The sequence below is a fragment of the Chiloscyllium plagiosum genome, chromosome 29 (assembly GCF_004010195.1).
Source record: "Chiloscyllium plagiosum isolate BGI_BamShark_2017 chromosome 29, ASM401019v2, whole genome shotgun sequence".
In the NCBI taxonomy this organism is placed as follows: domain Eukaryota; kingdom Metazoa; phylum Chordata; class Chondrichthyes; order Orectolobiformes; family Hemiscylliidae; genus Chiloscyllium; species Chiloscyllium plagiosum.
In genome coordinates, this window is record NC_057738.1 from 44,105,895 (window position 1) to 44,129,741 (window position 23,847).

The 23,847-nt window shown below is 41.3% G+C and overlaps 1 protein-coding gene across 7 annotated transcripts in view; it reads left to right on the forward strand.

The window, feature by feature from the left end:
* Positions 1-23,847, forward strand: part of LOC122564562 (cadherin-12-like) — a 584,392-nt gene that overhangs the window by 358,777 nt on the left and 201,768 nt on the right. For all 7 annotated transcript variants that reach the window (XM_043719639.1, XM_043719638.1, XM_043719640.1 and 4 more), the window contains one exon: positions 16,647-17,058. In XM_043719639.1, coding sequence (XP_043575574.1) covers positions 16,825-17,058 — 234 coding nt within the window. In that variant the 5' untranslated portion in view covers positions 16,647-16,824. The remainder of the gene's footprint in view (positions 1-16,646; positions 17,059-23,847) is intronic.

Consider the following 23,847-nt stretch of genomic DNA (forward strand, 5'->3'; position numbering starts at 1 on the left):
TCTAGCAAGATATTGAGTTCAGGAATAATTAGGGATGGGCAATAAATACTGACTCACATCCTATGAACAAAAAGAGAAAATAATTTCTCGTCAACAAGGTTAGATTAAAAACTGTACAATTTGAGACCAAAAAGGCTTTTTAAATAAAGCATACAGAATTAAAGACATTCAATTTTACTTGAAAAACAATTGGAAATCCAATTGTTAAGTGTTGGTGATGGAAAAATTAATTTTGTCTTTCTTTTGAGAATAATGAATACAAGAAAAAGTAGGGAGTTGAGTCCCATTCAGTAAATTAAAGCTCCTTCCTTGGAGAAGCTCCATTATATTTCAAATAAAATTGGGAGCACAGGTGTACATCTGGGTTGGGTGGGGATATTGGGGAATTCTGCTCTGGGAAGAATAGTGTCCAAGCTGTACTGGAGTTTGTTTCAATCACAATTTCATTGCCAACTAACATTTCATAATCACAAATGGAGAGTCTTCCATGAGCCAATGCAATTGGACAGTAGGCTAGAATGGAATTGTTTTCTTTATCCATTAAAAAAAATATTCCTTACTGTATTTAAGTGCGCTAACCTGATGTCATTTTATTGATACAACTGAAAAATGGGGTTATCTGCAAATGGAGCATTTTTAATACTAGTGTCCAAGCTACCAGCTGTGAGAGACCAGAGAAAAAATCATTAGAAATATATTTCTAAAGATCTATGCTGAATCATTTATAACTTTTATTGGTGTCGACTAGTCAGTTCCTAAGTAAATTACATCATTGCTGAAATGAATAACCTTAAAAACATGCTGACTAGTGGCTAAACTCCAAGAGAACAAACGTAATTTGAAATGCTTTCCTGAACCAAAGTAATCATTCTCATCTCCCGATTTTCACCTGGGAGAAAAGCCAATTTAACAGGCAAAGCTTGATCTTAGACCAGCACAAAAGTTTAGAACAAAGTACTAGGAGAAGGGGGAGGCAATACCACCCCTCAAACCTGCTCCATCATTTAATACAACTCGCCGTGATTGTATTGCAGCCTCAACTCCACTTTCCTGCCCACTCTCCAGAAATATTTGACCCAGTGAAGGAAATCTGCCTACATTCTTAAGTTTATTCTTACCCTGTCACACATCACACACAGATTTCCAAATTCACAATCTTTTGAGGGAAGTAATTTGCACATTCTCCCCGTGTCTGCGTGGGTTTTCTCCGGGTGCTCCGGTTTCCTCCCACAGTCCAAAAATGTGCGGGTCAGGTGAATTGGCCATGCTAAATTGCCCGTAGTGTTAGGTGCAGGGGTAAATGTAGGGGTAAATGTAGGGGAATGGGTCTGGGTGAGTTACTCTTCAGCAGGTCGGTGTGGACTTGTTGGGCCGAAGGGCCTGTTCCACACTGTAAAGTAATCTAATCTAATCTACTCAGCTCCACTTTAAATCTGCTACCTTTTATCCCAAAATTATGACCTCTCATTCTAGATTATCCCTATCCTCTCTGTATCCATTTTGTCAATCCCTAAGCATCTTAAATACCTCAATTAGCTCGCTTCACATTCTTCTATGTTTCAGAGCATATAGACAGAAACTGCTCAGTCTCTCTTCAGAAGATAAATCCCTCATCTCTGGAATCAATCTAGTGAACCTTCCCTGAACTATAAAAGTAGGTAAGACATTACCCTGACAAATAAATCAGCAAATGGCTGCCACCCATTCTATTGGTTTGAAACAGGTACAAAACATGTACAAATTATTTCTGTCTGCTGAAATAACTAGAGGCTGTAATCACATCACTGTTTATTTACTTGCACACAACACACTGGCTATGACCAACCAGCTCAGAGTCAGTCTCTTTTAAGTCCCCTATTAATATTGGTCAGCCAGGACTTTCCTGATTGGCCCACATTAACAACTTCAATCAAGGATCTTGTCATCAACAACACCCACCTGGTTCCAATCACTATACTGCAAAGAGCTGATGATGTTTGGAGGAAACAAACAAAAATGATTTCAAGTATTTAACTTCCTTGCATTTACCATTTCCTGATCTGGTTCTGTGAATCCCACTGTAACAGGTTGATATTGTGGCAGTGTATGAATATTGCTGAAAAAAAGTCAAATCTTGTCAGACAGCAGAATGTACAGCACAGAAACAGACCATTCGCTCTAACTTGTTCACACCAACCTAGTCCTATTTGCCACATTTTAGGCCATATTATACTTGAACCTTCCTATTCATATCCCCATCCAGATACTTTTTAAATGTTGGAATTGTACCTGCCCCCACTACTTCCCCTGGCAGCTCATTCCACACACTCACCATACTCTGCGTGAAAAGGTTGCCCCTTAGGTCCCTTTTAAATCTTTTTCCTTTCACCTTCAGCCTATGCTCTCTAGTTTTGGACTCTCCTGCCCTGGGAAAAATGAACTCGGCTGTTTACCCTATCCATGCCCCTCACAATTTTGTAAAACTCTGTGAGGTCACCCCTCAGCCTCTGACACACATTGGCAAATAGCCCCAACCTATTCAGCCTCTCACTACAACTTAAACTATCTCATCCCAGCAACATCCTTGTAAATAATTTCTGAATCCTTCCTATGCACAAAGCCATGTTGACTATCTCAGTAAAAACAATGACTGCAGATGCTGGAAACCAGATTCTGGATTAGTGGTGCTGGAAGAGCGGTGCTGGAAGAGCACAGCAGTGACTATCCTTAATCTGTCCTTGTCTTTTGAAATACATGTAAATCCTGTCCTCTAACAACTTACCCACCACTGACTTTGGGCTCACTGGTCTATAGTCCCCAACTTTTCCTTACCAGCTTTCTTAAATAGTGGCATCACGTTAGCCAACCTCCAGCCTTCTAATATCTCATCCATGGCTAATGATGATACAAATATCTCAGCAAAGGGCCCAGCAATCACTTCCCTAGCTTCCCACATAGCTCTAGGATACACTTGATCAGGTCCCAGGGATTTATCCAACTTTGTGCATTTTAAGGTATCCAGCACCTCCTTTTCTGTAATATGGACACTTTTCTAGATATCACTTTTTATTTGCCCAAGTTCTCTATCTTCCATATCCTTCTCCACAGTAAACACTGACACAAAATCCTCCTCTTGGTCTGCTAAAAGTCAGTGTTGTTGACTACAACCCAATCAACTCCACTTATTCCAGAGACTCGTGTTCATGCTGATTTAAGCTGGCACTTCTGCCACATCATGACTCAATTTTATGAGCCCACAGTATTGCCCTGGTTGGTCCTTGTAAGATCCCTGAATTCTCTCTCTCTCTGTCACACACACATACACATTCCGTTATGAAGAAAGCTGGACGGCACGGTGGCACAGTGGTTAGCACTGCTGCCTCACAGCGCCGGAGACCCCCGGGTTCAATTCCCGCCTCAGGCGACTGACTGTGTGGAGTTTGCACATTCTCCCTGTGTCTGCGTGGATTTCCTCCGGGTGCTCCGGTTTCCTCCCACAGTCCAAAGATGTGCAGGTTAGGTGAATTGGCCATGCTAAATTGCCCGTAGTGTTAGGTAAGGGGTTGTGGGTCGGTGTGGACTTGCTGTGCCGAAGGGCCTGTTTCCACATTGTAATGTAATCTAATCTAAAAAAAAAGTCAGGATCATTTTCCTTGGGGAGGAGTAGGCTCAAAGGAGATTTTATGGAAGTTTCCAAAATCACTGAAGGGTCTGGACAGAGTGGATAAGGAGAACTGTTCTTGTTTGTTAAGCTCCAGAGGGCACAGTTTTAAAGTAATTTTCAGGACAAGTGATTGCAAGGTGATGGAAAACTTTTTCATTCAGCTTGTAGTTAGGGTCTGGAATGTATTGGTTGGAAATGTGAGAAGATAGGTTCAACTGAGGCATTCAAGAGGATATTGGATGATTATTTGATGAGAAAAGCTGTACATAATTATGGAGAAAAAGAAGGAGAATGACATTGAGTTATAATACACAACGAATTGGCAGCGAGATAATGGACTGAACAATCTCCTTCTATATTGTAGCTATCCTGTGACTCTGTGAACACATTGCAGTTTGGAAAAGGGGAAAGTAGAAACCCTGGGCTTTCACAAGCTCACAATAGACCAAAGCAATGAGCATTCACCGTTTTAACATACACGTTCGAAATCTCACGAACGTCAACACAAGAATTTTGAATCTTTGACGTTCTCTGCCTGGGAAGGTTGTCCACGCTCCATCATTGATCAAAGTGATACAGACATATTAGGAGCTGGGATACACCATTCATCCCCTGCAGGCTGCTTCACCATTCAATATGGTCAAGACTATTCTGATAGTAACCCCAGCTCCACATTCCAGCCTAACCCCTGATGACATTTCACCTCCTTCTGTCCTGAGGATCTCTCCACATCTGCTTTCAAAATACTCAAAGACTCTGCATTTTCAGGGAGAGAGTCCCAAAAATGCTTGACCCACTGGGAGAAAATAATTCCCCTTTAAATGAGGTCAGTTAGCTCAGTTGGCTAGAAAGTTAGTTTGTGATGCAGAGTAATGCCCAAAAAATAGGTTAAACTGCTGAAGTTACCATCAAGGTCCGGCCTTCTCAATGTTGCCCCTCACCTGAGCCATGGCAACCATCTTTTCCACAAGTAGCCGTAGATGCTGGATCATTGTCAGTTTTAAATCTGAGATAGTTGTTTTTTTTATTAAGTGGAGGTATTAAAGGATATGGGCCAAAGGTGGGTCTAAGGATCCAGTTCTGAGCATCTAGTTAATTGGTAGAACAGGCTCAAGAGGCTGAATGGTCTATTCCTGTTCCTATGACTCTGTGATTAAAGTCATCACCAGCCATCTCTCTTTGTCTAATGAGAGAGCAGCCCTTAGGATCTTTGGTGACTCTACTTTAGTCTGACTAGCCTTTCCTAATCAACCAACCCATTCATTCCAGGTATTCCTACTGGTATGGTCTACCTGGCCCTTATTTGTTTATGCTCTTGTAATGAGATTAATAGTGTTAGAGTCGAGATTAGAGTGGTGCTGGAAAAGCACAGCAGGTCAGGCAGCATCCGAGGAGCAGGAAAATCAACGTTTCGGGCAATAGCCCTTCATCATCTATTCCTGATGACTCTGCCCGAAACATCGATTTTCCTGTTCCTCGGATGCTGCCTGACCTGCTGTGCTTTTTCAGCATCAGTCTAATCTAGACTCTGGTTTCCAGCATCTGCAGTCCTTGTTATTACCTATTAATAGTGTTACTTAAAGGATAAATGGTGGTTCTAGGAGAACTCCTAATTTTTTCAGTATCATGTCATGGGATCTCTAATGTCATCTGAAAATGCCCTCAGTTTAACTCCCATGCAAATTAGAGTTTCTGACAGTGCCCAGGCTCTTCAATGCTCAGGAATGCCAGCCAACATTCCCCTCTTGTACATTTTTACATGTCTACACAAAGTTAGAAACCATTTGGTCTCTTTGCGACATTTCGAAAACTAGATCAGGGCTGACAGATACTTCTTTTCTATTGTTAGACCAGTTAGAGTCGGATGCACAAGCTGTCTTAAGTCCTTTTTGAACATTGTGCTCTTTTGTATTGAATAAAGCAGTGCTGCAGTTGCAGCAGATGTATTACAGCTCAAATGCAAATCTCCTGCACATCCATCACTCACAATTCCCAAACAAATTGTATGATTTGCAAAGATTTTTTATTGCCTGTGGTTCTCATAGGAAAGATAAAATGAAGCTCCCACATATTAAAATTGCCCACATGAATTGAAAATATTAAAAATCTTCTGAAAATTCTGGAGATTCTTGTTGGCAGTCTCAAATTAGCTTTGCCCATCGCATTAGTCAATCCCAATGTGCCAGACTTTGAGGCACTGCACATAATTCGATTCCTCAACATCTCCCAGAGTTTATTGAGCTAAATAGCTGGACCCAGCAGATATGGGGAGCTTCAGGTTTGACTTTGTTTTCAGACGAGCTTTTGGAAAGGCAATAAGTTTGCAGTAATCCACTGGACCAATAACCCAGAACCCTGGACTAATGGCAGATGGTGCAATATGAGTTCATTGAAAATCTGAAACTAAAACTTCTCTGACTGGTGATCATGTAACCATTGCTGACTGTCGTAAGAACCCAACTGGTGCACTAATGTCCGTTAGGAAAGGAAATCTGCTGTCCTGACCTGGTCTGACCTACATATGACTCCAGATCCACAGTAATGTGGTTCACACTTAATTGCCCTCTGAAATGGGCCAGGAGGCCACTCCGTTGTACAGCAATCAGGAATGGGCAAAAAATGCTGGTCTTGAGGGTGAGTTCTTTACCACAGTAAACTCTGGGTCAAGGTTGAGATATACAGATTTTTAACCAGTATGGGAAACTAGGTTTATGCAGAAAAGACAGGAAAGTGGAGTTAAGGATGATCAGATCAGCCACGATCTCATTGAATGGCAGAGCAAACTCAATGCTGACGTTCTACTTCTAGTCTGACATCTTTTGGTTTTATGGGTTTTCGGAATTTCATAGAATATAACAACATAAGAAAAAGGAGCAGGAGTCAACCATCTGGCCCATCGAGCATGCTCCGCCATTCAATAAGATTGTGATTGACCTTTTGGTGGACTCAATTCCACTTATCTCCTGCTCACCATAACCCTTAATTCCTTTAATATTCAAAAATCTTATCTATCTTTGCCTTAAAAACATTCAGCAGTTTCACTGGGTGTGGAATTCCACAGATTCACAACCCCTTGGGTGAAGAAGTTCCTCCTCAACTCAGTCCTAAATCTGCTTCCCCTAATTTTTCAGCTATGTCCCAAAGCATTGACTCACAGGTAGAAAGATGGATAATCGTACTAACTTTTGGACAAAGGTCACACTTCTACAAATGGATGAGCCAAGCAAAATGAATTGTGAGCATCTGGCCTCGAACCAGTGACCCTCTGAAAGATAGTGAAGGGGTGATGGGAAGAGGGAGAGGGGTAAATGACAGCTGGGAGGAGCCCCATTCACAAACAGCAGCAACAAAAAAACTGTGTGTATTCAAAGCTGAGGCAGGCAGATTTTAAATCAAGAAGGGAATTAAGGGTTATAGGGTAAAGGCAGGAAAGTGGCGTTGAGGATTATCAGACCAGCCATGATTCAATTGAAGTCAAGATTAGAGTGGTGCTGGAAATGCACAGCAGGTCAGGCAGCATCCGAGGAGCAGGTAAATTACTGTTTCGGGCAGGAGCCCTTCAGCAGAAAGGCCTTAATCACATCACATTGAATGTTGGCACAGACTCGATGGGCTGAATGGCCTATCTCTGTTCCTACACCTGATAGTTTTATGGATGTCTGCATTCTGTGAGCGAAATAATTTTTACAAAATTCATCTGCTGTTTGGAAAAGTTGTAGTTTGTTTCGATAAAGCTGGTGACAGGGTGGAGCAAATGAAATTCTTCATCCTTTTCAACAGCCTCTCTTTCCAGTTCCATTGATGAGTTACTAATGCAAAAATGGTGTGAGAGAAGAGGAGGATCTTTCTTCCCCTTTGAAAAATGAGGTGGGCTTTTAAAGTTCATCGGCAATCGTTGATGAACTGTTCCCCTGATACTGCCGAGGGTTGACTGATGGGGAAAGGTGAAAAATACTGTAAGGTTTGCAATGCTGATGCTGACCAGTACATTATGAGGGTTTTAGCAGCAAGGGAGAAAATAATAGGCGATAGAAGCAAAGAAATAACTGGATTTCCAATTGAGATTGCTGATTGCAGGAAAATTAAGTTGGACTCAAAAGCATCAGAATTAGCTTTTGACAAAGCATCAATTGAAATCAAAAGCTACAAGAATTTTAATAATCGATTTTGTTAATACTTTAGTGAAAATCTAGCGCTAATATCTATTCACAAACTCCTATCACTGAATAAAACTCCCCTTGGCACTTCCAAGAAAAATACAACTTTGAACCACATCAGGAAATATTACTGTAAACCCCTAAATATTGGGCACAGAGGCAGGTTATAGCAAGTGTCTTCAAAGATTTTAACATCTTACTTCCAGTCACTACGAGTGGAAACAGTCTGATCCTATTCACTCTGCGAAAACATTTCATCATTTTGAAACTACTCAAATAAATTTCTTCAGTTTCCAATTCTTCAGCAGAAACAGTTTCAGTGAGGTTGGAGGGCGATGGGAGTGGATGAAATTCAACTTTGCAACCGGCACTTGTTTTGCAGTCTGGTTCATTTTGCATTTAATATGAAGTACTCTTCAGTGAATGGCTGAGCATGTTTGGGTGTGGTGGTGTGGGAGGGTGTGGGTGGGATTTCCAGTAGTGAGGTCCTATATCCTTAGCAAGGTCCAACACTGGCCCCTTCAGGCTTTTAATTCAGTTCACCCTCCCTCATGAAGAATCCTTCTATCATTCAGAGCTCACTTGCCAACCTATCTGCATGCTATGCTTATACAGTAGAAAAATACTGTCCACTTTGGTATTATTGCCAATTGTCCTTCTGAGGTCAAGATGAAAAGCTTGGACAAAATGTATCTTTTTACAAAGTTAAAAATCACACAACACCAGGTTATAGTCCAACAGGTTTAATTGGAAGCACACTAGCTTTCGGAGCGACGCTCCTTCATCAGTGATTGTGGAGGGCTCGATCGTAACACAGAATTTATAGCAAAAATTTGCAGTGTGATGTAACTGAAATTATACATTGAAAAATTGATTGTCTGTTAAGCCTTTCATCTGTTAGAATACAGTGATAGTTTCACTTCTTTCATGTGTACAATACAGGCAGATCACAGAGTTCAGTAGCATAGATAAGTAAATAATAGGTAAATAGCAGCAAAAACAAAAACACAGATACAGGCGAATGTTAAGAGTTTGTGAGTCCATTCAGTATTCTAACAGAAGGGTAGAAATTGTTTTGAAACCGGCTGGTGAATGTGTTCAGGCTTCTGTACTTTCTCCCCGATGGTAGAGGTTGTAGGAAAACATTGCCAGGGTGGGATGGATCTTTGAGAATGCTGGCGGCCTTTCCTTGACAGCGGGCCTGGTAGATGGATTCTATAGATGGGAGGTTGGCCTTTGTGATTCTCCGGGCTGAAATGCATTTGGTTTGTTTGGATAGAGTCAAACTTCAATGTTTGTTTGTTTCCTTGATATGCTACTGTATAGAACCAAACTGTGTTTGTGACTATGTGTACACATAAACATTTTTTTATGAGTAAAGCATATTTTGGAAATGAAAAATATATAATAGCAGGATGACTCGGAATCAAGTCGCACTGACTGCTAAATATATGGCTGGAGATACAAATGATAAACTATCTTGTAGTCTTAGTGAAATAGGACAAGAAATCATTCTGACAGAGTCTCGGACTTGGTTTGGTGACTGAGTAGCTGTTCTCAAGGTTATTGAACCTGGAAGATGTGTGTTCTTTATATGAGTGTTGTAAAGCAGAGTCTGGACTGGGTTAATGAATTCCACTCTGTGGTCTGATATAAAGATTAACGCAAAATGTCTGTATTCTCCTCGGTGAATTAAACATCCAATTGTGTCAGCTTCCGTCAGCTCAGCATGACACATCAAGGCAGTTCTTTTCTCTGAGGGAATGCTTAATGAATTGGCGATTTTGACTCATGTGGGAAATTTCCACTCAGATGAGTTAATTCCATTATCCCTTAGTCTCATTTAAAGACAAGTGATGGATAATAACTCATCGGTTACTCTTCACCAATTTGCCAGCCCACTCCTCCCTCAGTAAGGAGTTACATATAATGTTATTTGAACTGATGATCTGCAGATATCCATCAGTGAAGGAGACCCTGTGTTAGTGGAACAGTTGCTGTGTTCAGGGTTTGTCAAGTGGCTGCTTGCTTATCCGTGAGCTAGAAACATATATATTAAAGCTGATTTCTTAATACTAAACACTGTTGATGGAGCAGAGGTAAGATATTAGTATCTGAGATTCAAATCTCATTCATTTTTAAAATAAATGTTTGTGTCTATTGCATCTAAGTATTTGTTAATGTGTCTGATGATCCCATTCATGTCTAATACTATCTGCATTGTTTGTATCACATTGCACTATCACCGTGATCCATACTTTGATCTTCTTGTAGGCCTGCAATCCATCTCTTATTAATGGTGTTTCTCTTAAGAACTAAATTACTATTCATTTTTGGAATGCAGAAATTGTTTTGCAAAAGTGATTGAAAGTGCTGCTGCATGATTCTCTTCAGATCACACTTTAATTTGTGTTAGCGCCTACACAATCAAAGCATGCAAGTTAAGTTATATAACTTTGACAATGGGCGTGGGGATGGGATAGGCAATTAATTAATCTGCTTAATGTGCGTTGACAGTAATGTGGACAGCACACTGACTTTGTAGCGTCTGCTGATTTTGAAATGATTTCACCTTTTGATCAGCACTGACTGTGATTTTGATTGGTTGCAAATCCAAATAGGTTGTCAATATCACAAGTGGCCAGCATCAGTGAATGCAAGTCAGTAAGCCCTTCACAGGAACCTGAGCCCATTGTACATTGTTGAGAACGTGGTGCTGGAAAAGCATAGCAGGTCAGGCAGCATCCAAGGAGCAGAAGAATTGGACATAAGCCCTTCATCAGGAACGATGTACATTGTGGCTGGATGTGACTTGTTGTATGGGAAGTCAGGCTAACGTATGGAAGAAAGAAAACAACTGCAGACACAGGAGATGTGAAACAAAACCAGAAATTGCTGGAGAAACTCAGCAGGTCTGGCAGTATCTTGGGAAGAAAGCAGAGTTAATGTTTTGCATCCAATGACTCTTTATTAGAACCTGTGGAACATGGATACTGACACAATATAGGAGAGGGAGCACCCTTTGAAGCTTTCAGATGCTCCACTGGGGGCATCTGTTATGCACGCTGACCATCATGACTTCTGCACGTATTTTTACAGGCCTCCTGGCATAGTACGGATAACAGATGTCTGACATATGTCACTGAGGTAGAGAATTAGTCATGATCATCTTAGTAGAGGGCTTTCAATGGATCAAATAGGCTACTTCTGCTCCTAAATTTCCATGTTGTTCTAGTTCACCTTGTGTATTTTTGAACCAATGCCTAGTGCTTTCCATATGATATCATTCTATAATGTCATGATTTGGAGATGCCGGTGTTGGACTGGGCTGTACAAAGTTAAAAATCACACAACACCAGGTTATAGTCCAACAGGTTTAATTGGAAGCACTAGCTTTCAGAGAAGCACAACCACCTGATGAAGGAGCGTTGCTCCGAAAGCTAGTGCTTCCAATTAAACCTGTTGGGCCATAACCTAGTGTTGTGTGATTTTTTAACATTCTATAATGTAGTAGGGACAGAACAATGAGAAAATGTCCTGAGTAAGTCTGTGAGAATGCACTGAGTGCACCGTGTTACAATCTAATAGCACATTTCAAACAAATGCTGGTATTTTCTGATGGTATGTCAATTTCATTTACATAATAAAGTCAGCAAGCTTCTGGTCTAAACTGGCACTGCAATTGCAGATATTTCAGAATGGGTCAGAAAACCACACTTGAGCTGAAAGGTCTTGCTTAATAAGAAAAGTTTGCTAAGGCCATATTTGGAATACTGCCTGCAGTCCTGGTCACCCTGCTAGAAAAAAGATATTATTAAACTAGAAAGAGTGCAGAAAGGATTTACTAGGATGTGACTTGGACTGGAAGGTTTGAGTTATAAGGAGAGGTTGGATAGGCTGGGGCTGTCTTCCCTGGAGTGAAGAAGACTGAGGGATGACCTTACAGAGGGCTCAAACATCATGAGAGGCATAGATCAGATAGATAGCCAACTGGTTTTCCCCATAGTAGGGGAGTCTAAAACTATAGGGCATTAGTTTAAGGTGAGGGGGAGAGATACGAAAGGGTCCAGAGGAGCTATTTTCTTCACACAGAGTTTGATACGTGTTTGGAACGGGCTGCCAAAAGTAGTGGTGGAAACGAGTACGATTTTGTCATTTGAAAAACATTTGGATAAGTACATGGATGGAATAGGTATGGAGGGATATGCAGGCAAATGGGACTAGATTAATTGTGAAAACTGGATGGCATAGATAAGTTGGGGTGGAAGTCCTGCTTCCATGCTGTAGAGCTGTATGACTCTCGATAAGGGAACATAGAGGTATAGCCACATAATCATTAATGGCTGTGCATAAACACAAAAATCTGGTGAACAGCTACAATAGCTCAAGATATATGATTGTTGGCAACACTGAGATCGCTGTGTTAATTGGTCATGGTCTTAGATTGCATGCTCTTCTTAAGAGAGCACTTCAAGCTGTTTGAAAGGAAATGGAATAATGACTGCCTGAGTACACAGCAGGTCATTATAGTCACTCAGATTGTGCTACCCATTTGGAAAATGACAGCTGTGGGTCACTTGCCCTATATAACAGATCATTCACAGCTGGCTATTTTTCTTGGCTGTGTAGTGTGATATGGCATTGTCAGGAGTAATGGGTGAGTTGTTAATGAACATTGGGCAGAGCTGTCCTTCCAATTGTGCATCCCAGTTTGTCCATCCAGAACAGGCATATAGCAATAAGGAGTCTCCCTGGGAAAACTCCCTTCCTTATTCTTAAAAAAACCCTGCATTTATTTAACACTTTCTAAAACCTTTGGTTGTCTCAAAGTGTTTTGCAGGCAACAAAGTGTAGTCACAGTTGTAACGTTAGAAATGCAGCAGAAATTTTGGGTATAAGCAGCAATGTGATGATGAGCAGGTAATTTCACAGAATCACAGAATTGTTACAGTTCAGAAGCAGCCCATTCAGCCCATCATGCCTGTACTGGTTCTGTTCTACAGTGCCAATCTCCTGCCTCTTCTCATACTCCTGCACATCATTTCTATCCAAACAATCATCTAATCCCCTCTTGAATGACTCAATTGAGCCTATCCCTACCACATTTCCAGGCAGTACATTCCAAACCATATTCCACACCAGTTCCTTTTCTGACATTGATATAGGGGTAAATAGTGTGGGCAGAAAAAATGTTCAGTGCCAGGACATTTAGTACAGAAATCTCTGGCAAATAAAGTAGATGCCAGAATGAAATGGGCAATTAAACAAAAAAGGAAAAGCAGCTCACCTGTGTTAAAATTCCTCCGTGCAAGCTCTGTAATAACCCCAAAGTGCCACTGTGAATATTGGACTTTTTTAAACAGGTATTTACTGCAGTCAATTATGCATGCAGAGGAAGTGGATTTTTGACAGGAAACATGGAAGTCTGTGTTTTCCCACAAGCTGAGAATTTTGAATTCTACAGTGTGTTATATTGGCTCTGAGATATTCCTGTCACAACCTCCACCTGATTGACAAGCTTAGTTTCTAGACATGAGAGGGAAGTTGAGGAACACAGGTCAGTTCCTGACCCCAGTGGGTCATGCAATCTAAGACCATGACCAATTAACACAGCGATCTCAGTGTTGCCAACAATCATACATCTCGAGCTATTGTAGCTGTTCACCAGATTTTTGTGTTTATGCACAGCCATTAATGATCATATGACTATACCTCTATGTTCCCTTATCAAGTGTCAGTGGGGATAAGGAGGGCCAGTAGACGTCACATCTGTTTCTCTTAACCCACCAGCTGTGCTGTGAGTAGACTTAACTTTGGCTCTAAGCTGGCTTCGACACAATTCAGCTGCTGAGCTTCTTGAAACCTGGGAAATTAGATCAATGTTTTCTTATTCCTTTCATGGGATTTGTGCTTGGCTAGCTAGGGCAGCCCCTAATTGTTCTTGAGAAGGTGGTAGTGAGCTGCCTTCTTGAACTACTGCAGACCCACAATGACCTTAGGGAAAGAATTCCAGGATTTTGACACAATGGGAGGCAATGGTCTAGAGGTATTATCACTAGCCTATAAATCCATAAACTCAGCCAATGTTCTGGGGACAAAGGTTTGAATCCTGCCACAGCAGATGGTGAAATTTGAATGCAATTTTAAAAATCTGGAAATAAGAGTCTACAGATGACAATTGTTGATTATTGGGGAAAAACCCACCTGCTTTACTAATTTCTGGCCATCCTCATCTGGTCTGGTTTACCTGTGACTCCAGACCCACAGCAATGTGGTTGACTCTCAATTGCCCTCTGAAGTGGTCTAGCAAGCTACTCTGTTGTGTCAATTGCCATGACTACTGATGTAGCAGCAGACACAATCAGCACCCACTCCTGGTGGTAGCGTGTGGGGAAGCAGCCCTGGAGCATCACATAGGCAGCAAGTTCTGGGTGGAAACTGGCACGGGGAGGCAGACCAGACACTTACCTTGGAGCAACTGAGTGCCAGTACAGAACAGTAGGGGGCAGTCTGGGACTTGGAGCGGAGCGGGAACAGCTATTGGACTGGGGTCTGGCACAGGCAGTCAGACCACGTGCGGAGGTCTTGCACTGAGCTGCGAAACTGTAATATCTATTTGAAATTTTCTACCTTACTGTAATATCCACCCTTTAATGATGTCCTATTTTGAACTTATTTTTCAACTCTGGAAAGTAATGCAACTACTTCTATTCCTCTGCTATATCCATGAATTGTAGCTAGTTGCTTAGTCCCTAAGGTTAGAAGGCAGATATTATAAAACCTTTCTCTGTATTCCTACAATGAAGTACACATGACAATAAAAAGAAATTGTATTGTCTCAACTACAATTAACAAACCTGATTTAAAATAGATGTAGAAAACCTCACTAATGTCCTTAAAATGTGAACCAGCGCCCTGCGACTGGATTGATTTACTGCATCTTACCTTGCCTTCAATAAACTCCGAAGTTGGCAGTTTGGAGAAAGTTTCCCGATATGCTAGGAATGTTTCCAACATAATCCTTTACCAGAATCCAGCTGCACCTGGTCACTCGTTTAAAATTCTCCAATGGCATAGTGACTCAGTGGTTAGCATTGCTGCCTCACAGTGCCAGGGACCTGGGTTCGATTCCACCCTCGGGTATGTGTCTGTGTGGAGTTTGCACATTCTCCCTCTGTCCATGTGGGTTTCCTCCTACAATCCAACGATGTGCAGGTTAGGTGGATTGGCAATGTTGAATTGTCCAAGGATGTGCAGATTAAATGGATTAGCCATGGGAAATGTAGGATTACAGGGATTGGAAGAGCAGACCAGGGTCTGGGTGGAATGTTCTTTGGAAGTTTGGTGCAGACTTGATGGGCCGAAAGGCCTCCTTCTGCTCTTGTGAGGATTCCGTGATTCATGAAACAATCCCAAAATACCATTGTGAATATTGGCCTTTTTAAACATATTTCCAAACAAAACACAGGACACCATTGTATCTGAATGGGTAAGTGAGTGACAAAAAAACCAAATGTAACCATTGAGAAGCTTTGTGACCATGGGACTAAGGTCAGTTTCCCGAATTGTAAAAGTGGGTTTGATGCCAATTTGTCGATTTTTTTAATTCTCTCTCAAAGATTCAGAGTATTTACTTCACAGGAAGGATGGTTGTTTGGAATAGACTATCAAGGGAGCAATTAAAGTTAAATATGTCAGAGTTAGCTGACTGTCTACCTGACCAAAAGGTAAAAGGGTTTGACAGGAATTGCAGGCTTCTATATTTCCTCAACAGTTTAAACAGCTGACTAGTTATCCTCCTGCATTCTAATGACCATTTCTGAGCCAATGCCGAACCTGCCTGAAAAGAAAATAAGTGGAAATCTGATTTCCAACCAATTTTTCTGACTGATTACACTGGCTTTATCCATGACCAGGTACAATCTATTGCAAAATAATGTAGCCACAGTAATTATCACTCACTTTGGAAGCAATTTAACATTGGGGTGTGAGGAGAACTGGAATTCAGGTTTTCTTGGTTTACTTTCATAAACTTGGAGCTCTCAAAAAACAGCAGACCATTTCACTGCAATTGATGTAAACAAATTTAGCTTGAAGCAATTTTACTCCCCAGATGGAATCTTTCCTATCTGAGTAAACTATTTCTTTTATAAGGCAGTTGTCAAGTCTTTGGGCACAGTGTGTCAATGCATTAATGTGTTCCTGCATTTTTAATGTCCTCAGTGTCAAGGCAATATCGTCTAATGAAGTTTGGTTTCTGTTTAACTATGGCTTACACTGAATGTAAATGACTAAAGAGAGTGGATTTTTCTTTTGGCTCTCACTATGCTTTGGATCACAGTTAATGGGAATGACTATTAAGAAAAAGAGTTTTGTTGTAATATATGAATTGCTCTCCAGACCAGTCAGCTGCTATGACAGTAATATATACTTATAATCCACACAAGGGTGCAGACGAACTGCAGCGCTGACTCCCTTTTAGTGTTGGAATCATGACCAAACTAATCAATTTGATTTTGAGGCATTCAGCCGTGGCATGACTGTTGAATGGCCTATCCAATTTTGAGCTGTTTTCTACTGTAGACTGGGAGCTGTACTGAAACTGACGGAAGAGCGAGACAGACTAACAGACAGACTAATTACGTATCTTTCTAGGACTGCACACCAGAAGAGGTAGCAACACACACTGCTGAATGTTTTCTTTTGTATATTTTACCACACACTCCTCGGGGCAATAATGATTAATTCTTGATCTTAAAATACTGCAATCTACGAATTCAGTTCTTATCATTTAGTTTAAAGCAGTATCCTTTGTCAATATGTAACTGTAATTTTTTTCTTAACAGGACCAGAAGTGGAATTTAATGTATTCACATCAGCATATTGATAAAACACAGAGGATCATTTGAGGTGTAAAGACAGCAGCCTTGCAGAGATCCTGTTGTCTCCATGCATCCAGGAACATCCATCTAAACTGGAGTTCTGTTTTCTTGTATATTCTGAGCTATATTCTGCTGGACACAAATGCTGACTGTGAACTGTTTGTCGCTGTTTCTTTGGATTCTGTTAGATGAGGGTCTTTTAACACCTCTTGAATCACTGTCACCAAGGAGTTCAGCACACACAGGCAGTGACAACATAATTGAGCTGTCTGGAGATGGAATTCCTAAACTCCAACGTGTTAGACGGGGCTGGATCTGGAACCAGTTCTTTGTACTGGAAGAATACATGGGGTCAGAACCTCAGTATGTGGGAAAGGTAAAATATTTTCCTGCTGTTAAACATACTTTGTAACTCTATAAACTCCTGATATTTTCCTTATTAGACAGAATAATGCTTGTGACAAATAGCTTTTAAGTTCTTACTTAAATAATATTTGATATATTTCTCCATATTTGTTAAAGATGAGTTTCAGTTTAAATGTTTAATTGATAGCTATTGCACACAAGCTTATTTGCATTAAATGATAGATATATGTTATGTGAGAAAGTGATTTTCAGATTTACTTCATGTGTTAATTGTTTTATTTAGATATTAATTTGTATTTGATGTTTTAATATTTCTTGGCCATCTGTTACTTCAGAATTTTAAACACAGATATTTGATGTTTAAACCAAGTCTTTGTTGCACATATCCCCACCGTCAGCAAATGTCACAATACATTAACATCGAGAGCAAATCTGAGAAAGTCAATCTTAAATGCCACATTTTGCTTTCATTTATTTACTTTCATTTCTGGTGCTTAATCGACAGCACAAAATAAGAAACTTGACTTTGAAGAAAACATTTATTCAGAATCAGAGTCATAATGTGACCCCAAAGCAGAAATGTGTAAATTCCACAGTGCTGTCACATATAATCGTGAGCTGAGCAATGTCCTGCTTGTTATTATAACATTACATCTGGCTGATTTCCTTCAACTTATCTTTTTATCCAGTTGGACTGGTGCTCTGACATAAGGGCAGAAACTGCTGCTTCTGCAGAGCAGCACAGTCAGTGTCTGAGAGAGAATGAAAGGTATAACTAATGGTCCCTCCCATCACATTAACCTGCCTTCCTCTCTTGAGATATGGGATTGCAGGGCTAGATTTTTCTTTTCTTGCCAGATTTCCAGCCAGCTGTGAAACATTGGCAGACTCTTGGTAAAACATATATACCGGATGTTTACGTTTTGGAGGCAGGTAGGTGCTGACAGAATAGTTACAGCTGAGAAGGGGGCCATTTCGTCCATGTTCTGCTTTCCCAAATGAACAATTCAGTAGTTTCCACCAGCCTTCCTTTTCTCTGTAGCCAGACACATCCTTCTTTATCATATAATAATTGAATTTTCTCTTGAAAGCCCTGGTTGACCCTACCTTTACCGCACTGTCAGATTCTAACCAGCAGAGGAGTAGAAATAGCTTTTGCTCATATCTGCATTGTTTCTTTTGCCAATTACATTGAATCTGTGCCCTCTCATTCTTGATCCATCCGCCAGCAGGAACAGTTTCTCCCTGTCTATCCTGTCCAAACTCCTTATAATATTAAATACCTCAATCAAATCTCTTGTTAACTTTCTCATCTCGAAAAATCATCTCAACTTCTTTGATCTGTCCACTTAATGCAAGTTCCTCATTGCTGGAAAAATTTCTGTGCAGCTTTGTTGTACCATGTCTAATGTATTCACATTTTCCCAAAGAGTAGTGTCCAGAATTGGACATTAGCTTCCAGCAGCTGTAAAATGCAGCAGGAGACAATGGTTTTGTGGTCATGATACCAGATGACTGGACTAATGTTCTGACCCCATTATCAGTTTCACTAGTTCCTGTTGAGAAAGGAAACCTGCCAACCTTACTGGTCTGGCCTACATGTATATCCAAACTGACTGTAACGTGGTTGGCTCTTAAATGGTCAAGCAAGCCACTTAGTCCAAGGGCAATGAGGGATAGACAACTAATACCTGCGTTGCCAGTGATGCTCATGTCCCATGTAAGAATAAAAATCATACAGGGTCAGGCCACGCCAGCGCCTTGTACAAGCTCTCCATAACTTCCTTGCTCTTGTACTCAATGCCCCTATTTATAAAGCCTAGGATCCGGTATGATTTATCTCTCGACCTGTGCTGCCACCTTCATAACGTATCACATATACACGCAGGTCCCTGTGCTCCCACACCCTCATTAAAGCTGTTCAGTTTAATTATATAATGTCTCCTTATGTCCTTCTGAACAAAATGAATTCCTGGGCACTGCCACGGTGGGATTCAAACCCAGGTCCCCAGAACATTGCCTGCATAATGCCACTAAGCCATTGACTCCCCAAGCTTTGAACAATCTAAGAAGTCAAGATAGGGGTAAATACAGGGAGTATCATCTCGATGACCAGAGAGTCCAGAACAGGTAGGCACAGTCTAAGGATAGAGGGTAAACCATTTAAAGCTAAGATGAGGAGAAATTTCTTCACCCAAAGAGTGGTGAGCCTGTTGAATTCTCTGTCAATGAAAGTGGTTGGGGTGAAATGCTTTCAAGGGGTTAGATATACCTCTTAGGGGTAAATGGATGGTAAATGGAAGGTATGGGGTGAAAGTGGGCTTAGGATACTGAGCTGGATGATCAGCACAGTGGCTCAGTGGTTAGCACTGTTACCTTACAGCACCAGGGACCAGGTCCCATTCTACCTTGTGAGGAGTTTGCACATTCTCTCTGTGTCTGTGTGGGTTCCTCTGGGTGTTCTGGTTTCCCTCCACATTTCAAAGATGTGTAGATTAGGATGGATTGGCCATGCTAAATTGTCCATAGTATCCAGGGACGTGCAGGCTAGTTGGACTAGCCATGGGAAATGTAAAGTTACAGGAATAGGGTGGGTCTGGGTGGGATGCTCTTCGGAGATCAGTGTGGACTCGATGGGCCAAATGGCCTGCTTCCATACTGTAGGGATTCTATTCGATATAAGGTGGCAGAGTAGGCTCGAAGCGCCGAATGGCCTGCCCTGCTCCTATTTTCTAGTTTTCTATGTTAATATGTTTACCCTTCCTTTTACCAAATTTATACTGTTCAGATGCTGAGAGATGACACTGGGATTCCCTTTTCTGTTTGCTGACAGTTTATTCTCATACATTTTCTTTATTTCTCTTAGTTGTTTTTTCACTCACCTTCTTGAACCCTCTATGTTCAGCTGGGGACCTGATTGTATTATAGACTTAACATCTGGCTTAAGGTTATATTTCCTTGATTTTTTTTATTTGAATCCCTGCCTCTTTCATTTGGATTTGCTTTTCTTCCCTTTGCCCTTTGAGGGAATGTAGCTTGATTCTCCCTGACCTTTCACGTTGTTAAAGGTAGTCCATTGTTCACTTTTGGCAGTAGATCATGGGGATTATGCTGAGGTATAATAGAGCCTGCTCACCTTTCATTCAGAGGTGAGTCGTTCTTGGGAAAGGAAGATGATTATATAGCCCTTATCAACATTGCTTCCACATACTTATTCAAACAGGAGGTAATTTTTTTTTGAGTATATATTACCAGCAGAGAAACCTTGACCATGATCAGTGTATGACTTGGGAAAATTATTCCCTCTCTGTTTAATCCATCTTCTAAAGAGTTATCTATAAAAGAAAGCCTCAAGTAATGACACAGTGAAGAAAAGTATTAACGACAAAACCATGCTGCTGAAGGGCTCATTTTATTCTTCAAAACTTAATTTCCATGGAAATAGAACTGGAATGGTTTCTCTGACAGGCACGACTACCACCCAGGTTCAGCTGATCCTGGCACAAGAAATACAAGGTGGCACCCAGTCAAGTGTATTCTGATGAAAATTGGCATGTTATCCGGCAGTTGTTAATGAGAAGCCTTTCCCTTCTTGTGCTTGGCAAGTAGGTTAACACAGCCATGAAAGGCAGGGAAGGAACTCACCAGCACTCAGATGTTCACAGCTTGTCCATTAACTCCAGGGGCTTGACCTTCCTCTGTTATCATTGGTCAATATCAGGACTTATCCTTATAATTTTCATTGTATTGTCTCACCATAAGGAAAAGAAACTGTGTGGGAGTTCTTCCCCTCACAAGTGACAAGAAAGGTGGAGATAACACAAAAAAACATTGGCATCAAGAAAGCAATGGGTGATTTTCCATTCAAGCCTTAAATATTGATTTCAGAATCTAACCAATGAGTGGTGACTGCCTTTTTTACATGCATTTGTTTCTCATTAAAGCCCCAACTTGGATTATTTCTACACCCCTTCCAAATCCCCTCTCCTCACCAAGAAACTAGACAGTGTCAGTTCCCAGCAGGTCAATTGGACAAGGTTCCTATTTGCTGCAGATCAATGATCGCATGTCGTAGCCAACATCCAGTTGCTTAGAATAGAATCCCTACAGTGCGGAAACAGGCTCTTTGGCCCAACAAGTCTATACCAACCCTCTGAAGAGCATCCCATCTAAACCCCACTTCCTACTGTGCATTACCCATGGCTAATGCACCTAACCTACACATCCCTGGACATTATGGGTAACTTAGCATGGCCAATCCACCTCGGCTGCATGTCCTTGGACTGCAGGAGAAAACCGGAGACCAATGTAATGTACAAAATCCCATGCAAGGACTGCACAAAATACTACATAGGACAAACAGGAAGACAGCTAACGATCTGCATCCATGAACACCAACTAACCACGAAACGACATGACCAGCTATCCTTACTAGCCACACACTCGGATGACTAGCAACATGAGTTCGACTGGGACAACACTACTATTATAGGACAAGCCAAACAGAGAACAGCCAGGGAATTCCTCGAGGCATGACACTCATCCACGGATTCAATCAACAAGCACATTGATCTGGACCCAATATACCGGCCACTGGAGCGGACAGCTGGAACTGACAACTGGAAGCGGCAGATACAATCACTATAAATGCCGGAGGAATGATCACAGAAGCGCTTCACAGGAGGCTCCCAAGCACTGAGGATGTCACCTAGACAGGGGACGAAACGTCTGCAACACAAATTTCCAGTTCGGCGAACAGAACCACGTAGAATAAGTTAAATTGGCAGTGTGAGTTAAGTTGGTGGAGTTAGAGTGAGTGGTGGCTCTGTGAGTGTGAGATAGCACAGAGAACATGATGACATGTACGCCTGTGGATATAGAAGACCATTCTTGCACCACTGGACATCCTCCTTCAGCAGCAACTCAGGGGACTGTAATCAGATCCAGACTGGGTGGTCTGGAGGCATGGCCCCCCCGGTGGTGGTCAACTGGTGAACAGACTTCCCTCCTTTCCACTGTCCCATCCTCCTGGTCCCTGTCCATGAAGCAGGGAGTGGGCTTCCCCTTCCTCTGGGCCAAAGCTTGTGTGAGAGGCTGGCTCATAATTCCCAGTGTCAGAGGAGCTGTGCTGCTGGATTATACACATGGCATCAGCACAGTGAGAACACAGAATGGTCCCCACAATAGTGAAGTCTTCACCTGTCTGCTGTCCCATTCCCTGAGCAACATGCCCAATAACCAAGGTAAAGAATGGGAGACTGAAAAAACTTACTCAGAGCCATGATCGACCAAGCACCAGAAATCTCACTCGACAAATTCCTTGGACTGAATTTGGGCAAATTCCTACTTACCTCTTGTTGTTTTATAGTTAAAGTTCCAATGATGTTAATGTAGGAGAGTAAAACACCTGGCCACAATTTTTCGATCCATCTTCTGACCCTTGCAACCTGTGGATGTGATTTTCATCATCGCTTTACCATGGGTTTGAGGCATCAGTCAGAAATCCGGCTGTGTCAGCTGATCTCGGTGCCTGAATTTCTGGGAGGTGCAACTGAGCTGTGGGAGCACAGGGCCACTGAATTCCTTCCTGGATGTCTTCTTACATACAACAACAAATTGCATTTCCATAGCATTTTTAACATAATAAAACATCCCAAGATACTTCTAAGGAGAGCGGCAGGAAATATGAAGGTAAGATGCTAAAAGCTGGATTGGAGAAGTGGATTTAATGAGCACCATGAAGGGGAGGAATGGGGCAGAGAATGTTAGAGAGGGAATCCTAGAGGCTGGAGGCACTGGCTCCAGTTAAAACTAGGTTGACACGGGAAACTGAATAAGGTCAGCCCACAGTACATGGTTAGGCCTTTGACCACACCCAGCCAAAACCCGATTTCACCATCCAATGTGCTGTGTTTAGAACAATAATGACTTACATTTATCCAGCCCATTTAACAAAATAAAATAGAACAAATTTTACGGATATTATACATCGAAACATTGAACAGATGGCCAATAGCACAGTCAAAGAGGTAGGTTTTAATCAGAAACAAAAACAGAAATTGCTGGAAAAGTTCAGCAGGTCTGGCAACATCTGTGGAGAGAAATCAGAATTAATGTTTCAGGTCAAGTGAGCCTTCCTTTTTTTTAAATGAGAGACTTATCAAATCAATTCCAAACTTTAGGGTCCAGGCAGCAGAAAGCACAGCCACAAGTGACAATTAACTTCAGAGATCCAGACTCTGAGATCAGAGAGTGGCAGGACAGGTGGAGATTGCAAATTTAAAGTGGGAGCAAGCTGAACAAAAGGAGTTGATGAGAATTTTAGAATCAAATTATTTACTTTGCTGCTTTATCGTTCAGACAGCACAGAGTATTCTGTCTGCTGTTGTGTCTATTCCATTCTGCACAGTGCCAGCATTAAACTTGCTTTACTGCCAAGACTTTTTTTTTACTTTCAACTCATTAGTGAAGAAAATTCTTTAATATTCACTGGGGGGTAATTTCCATATGAACAGTATTGATCAGCCATCCATTGTAAACATCGTCCAAGTTTATTTTCCATTAACAACAATTGATTGAAAATTGTAGACAGTTCTTAGAATGGGTTGTTAATTTAGCATTGACTGCATTATGCTACCACTGAAAGTTAACATTGTCCCCAGTGAGAGGACCCTGCATACTTCGATGATCTTCCAATACCAACATTTAAAACGGGTTACCTGAGGCAGAGTGCACAATTCATTGTGTTGCAAAATTGTTTATGATGAAGATTCATGCTATTTACAAGTGAATATTAAAG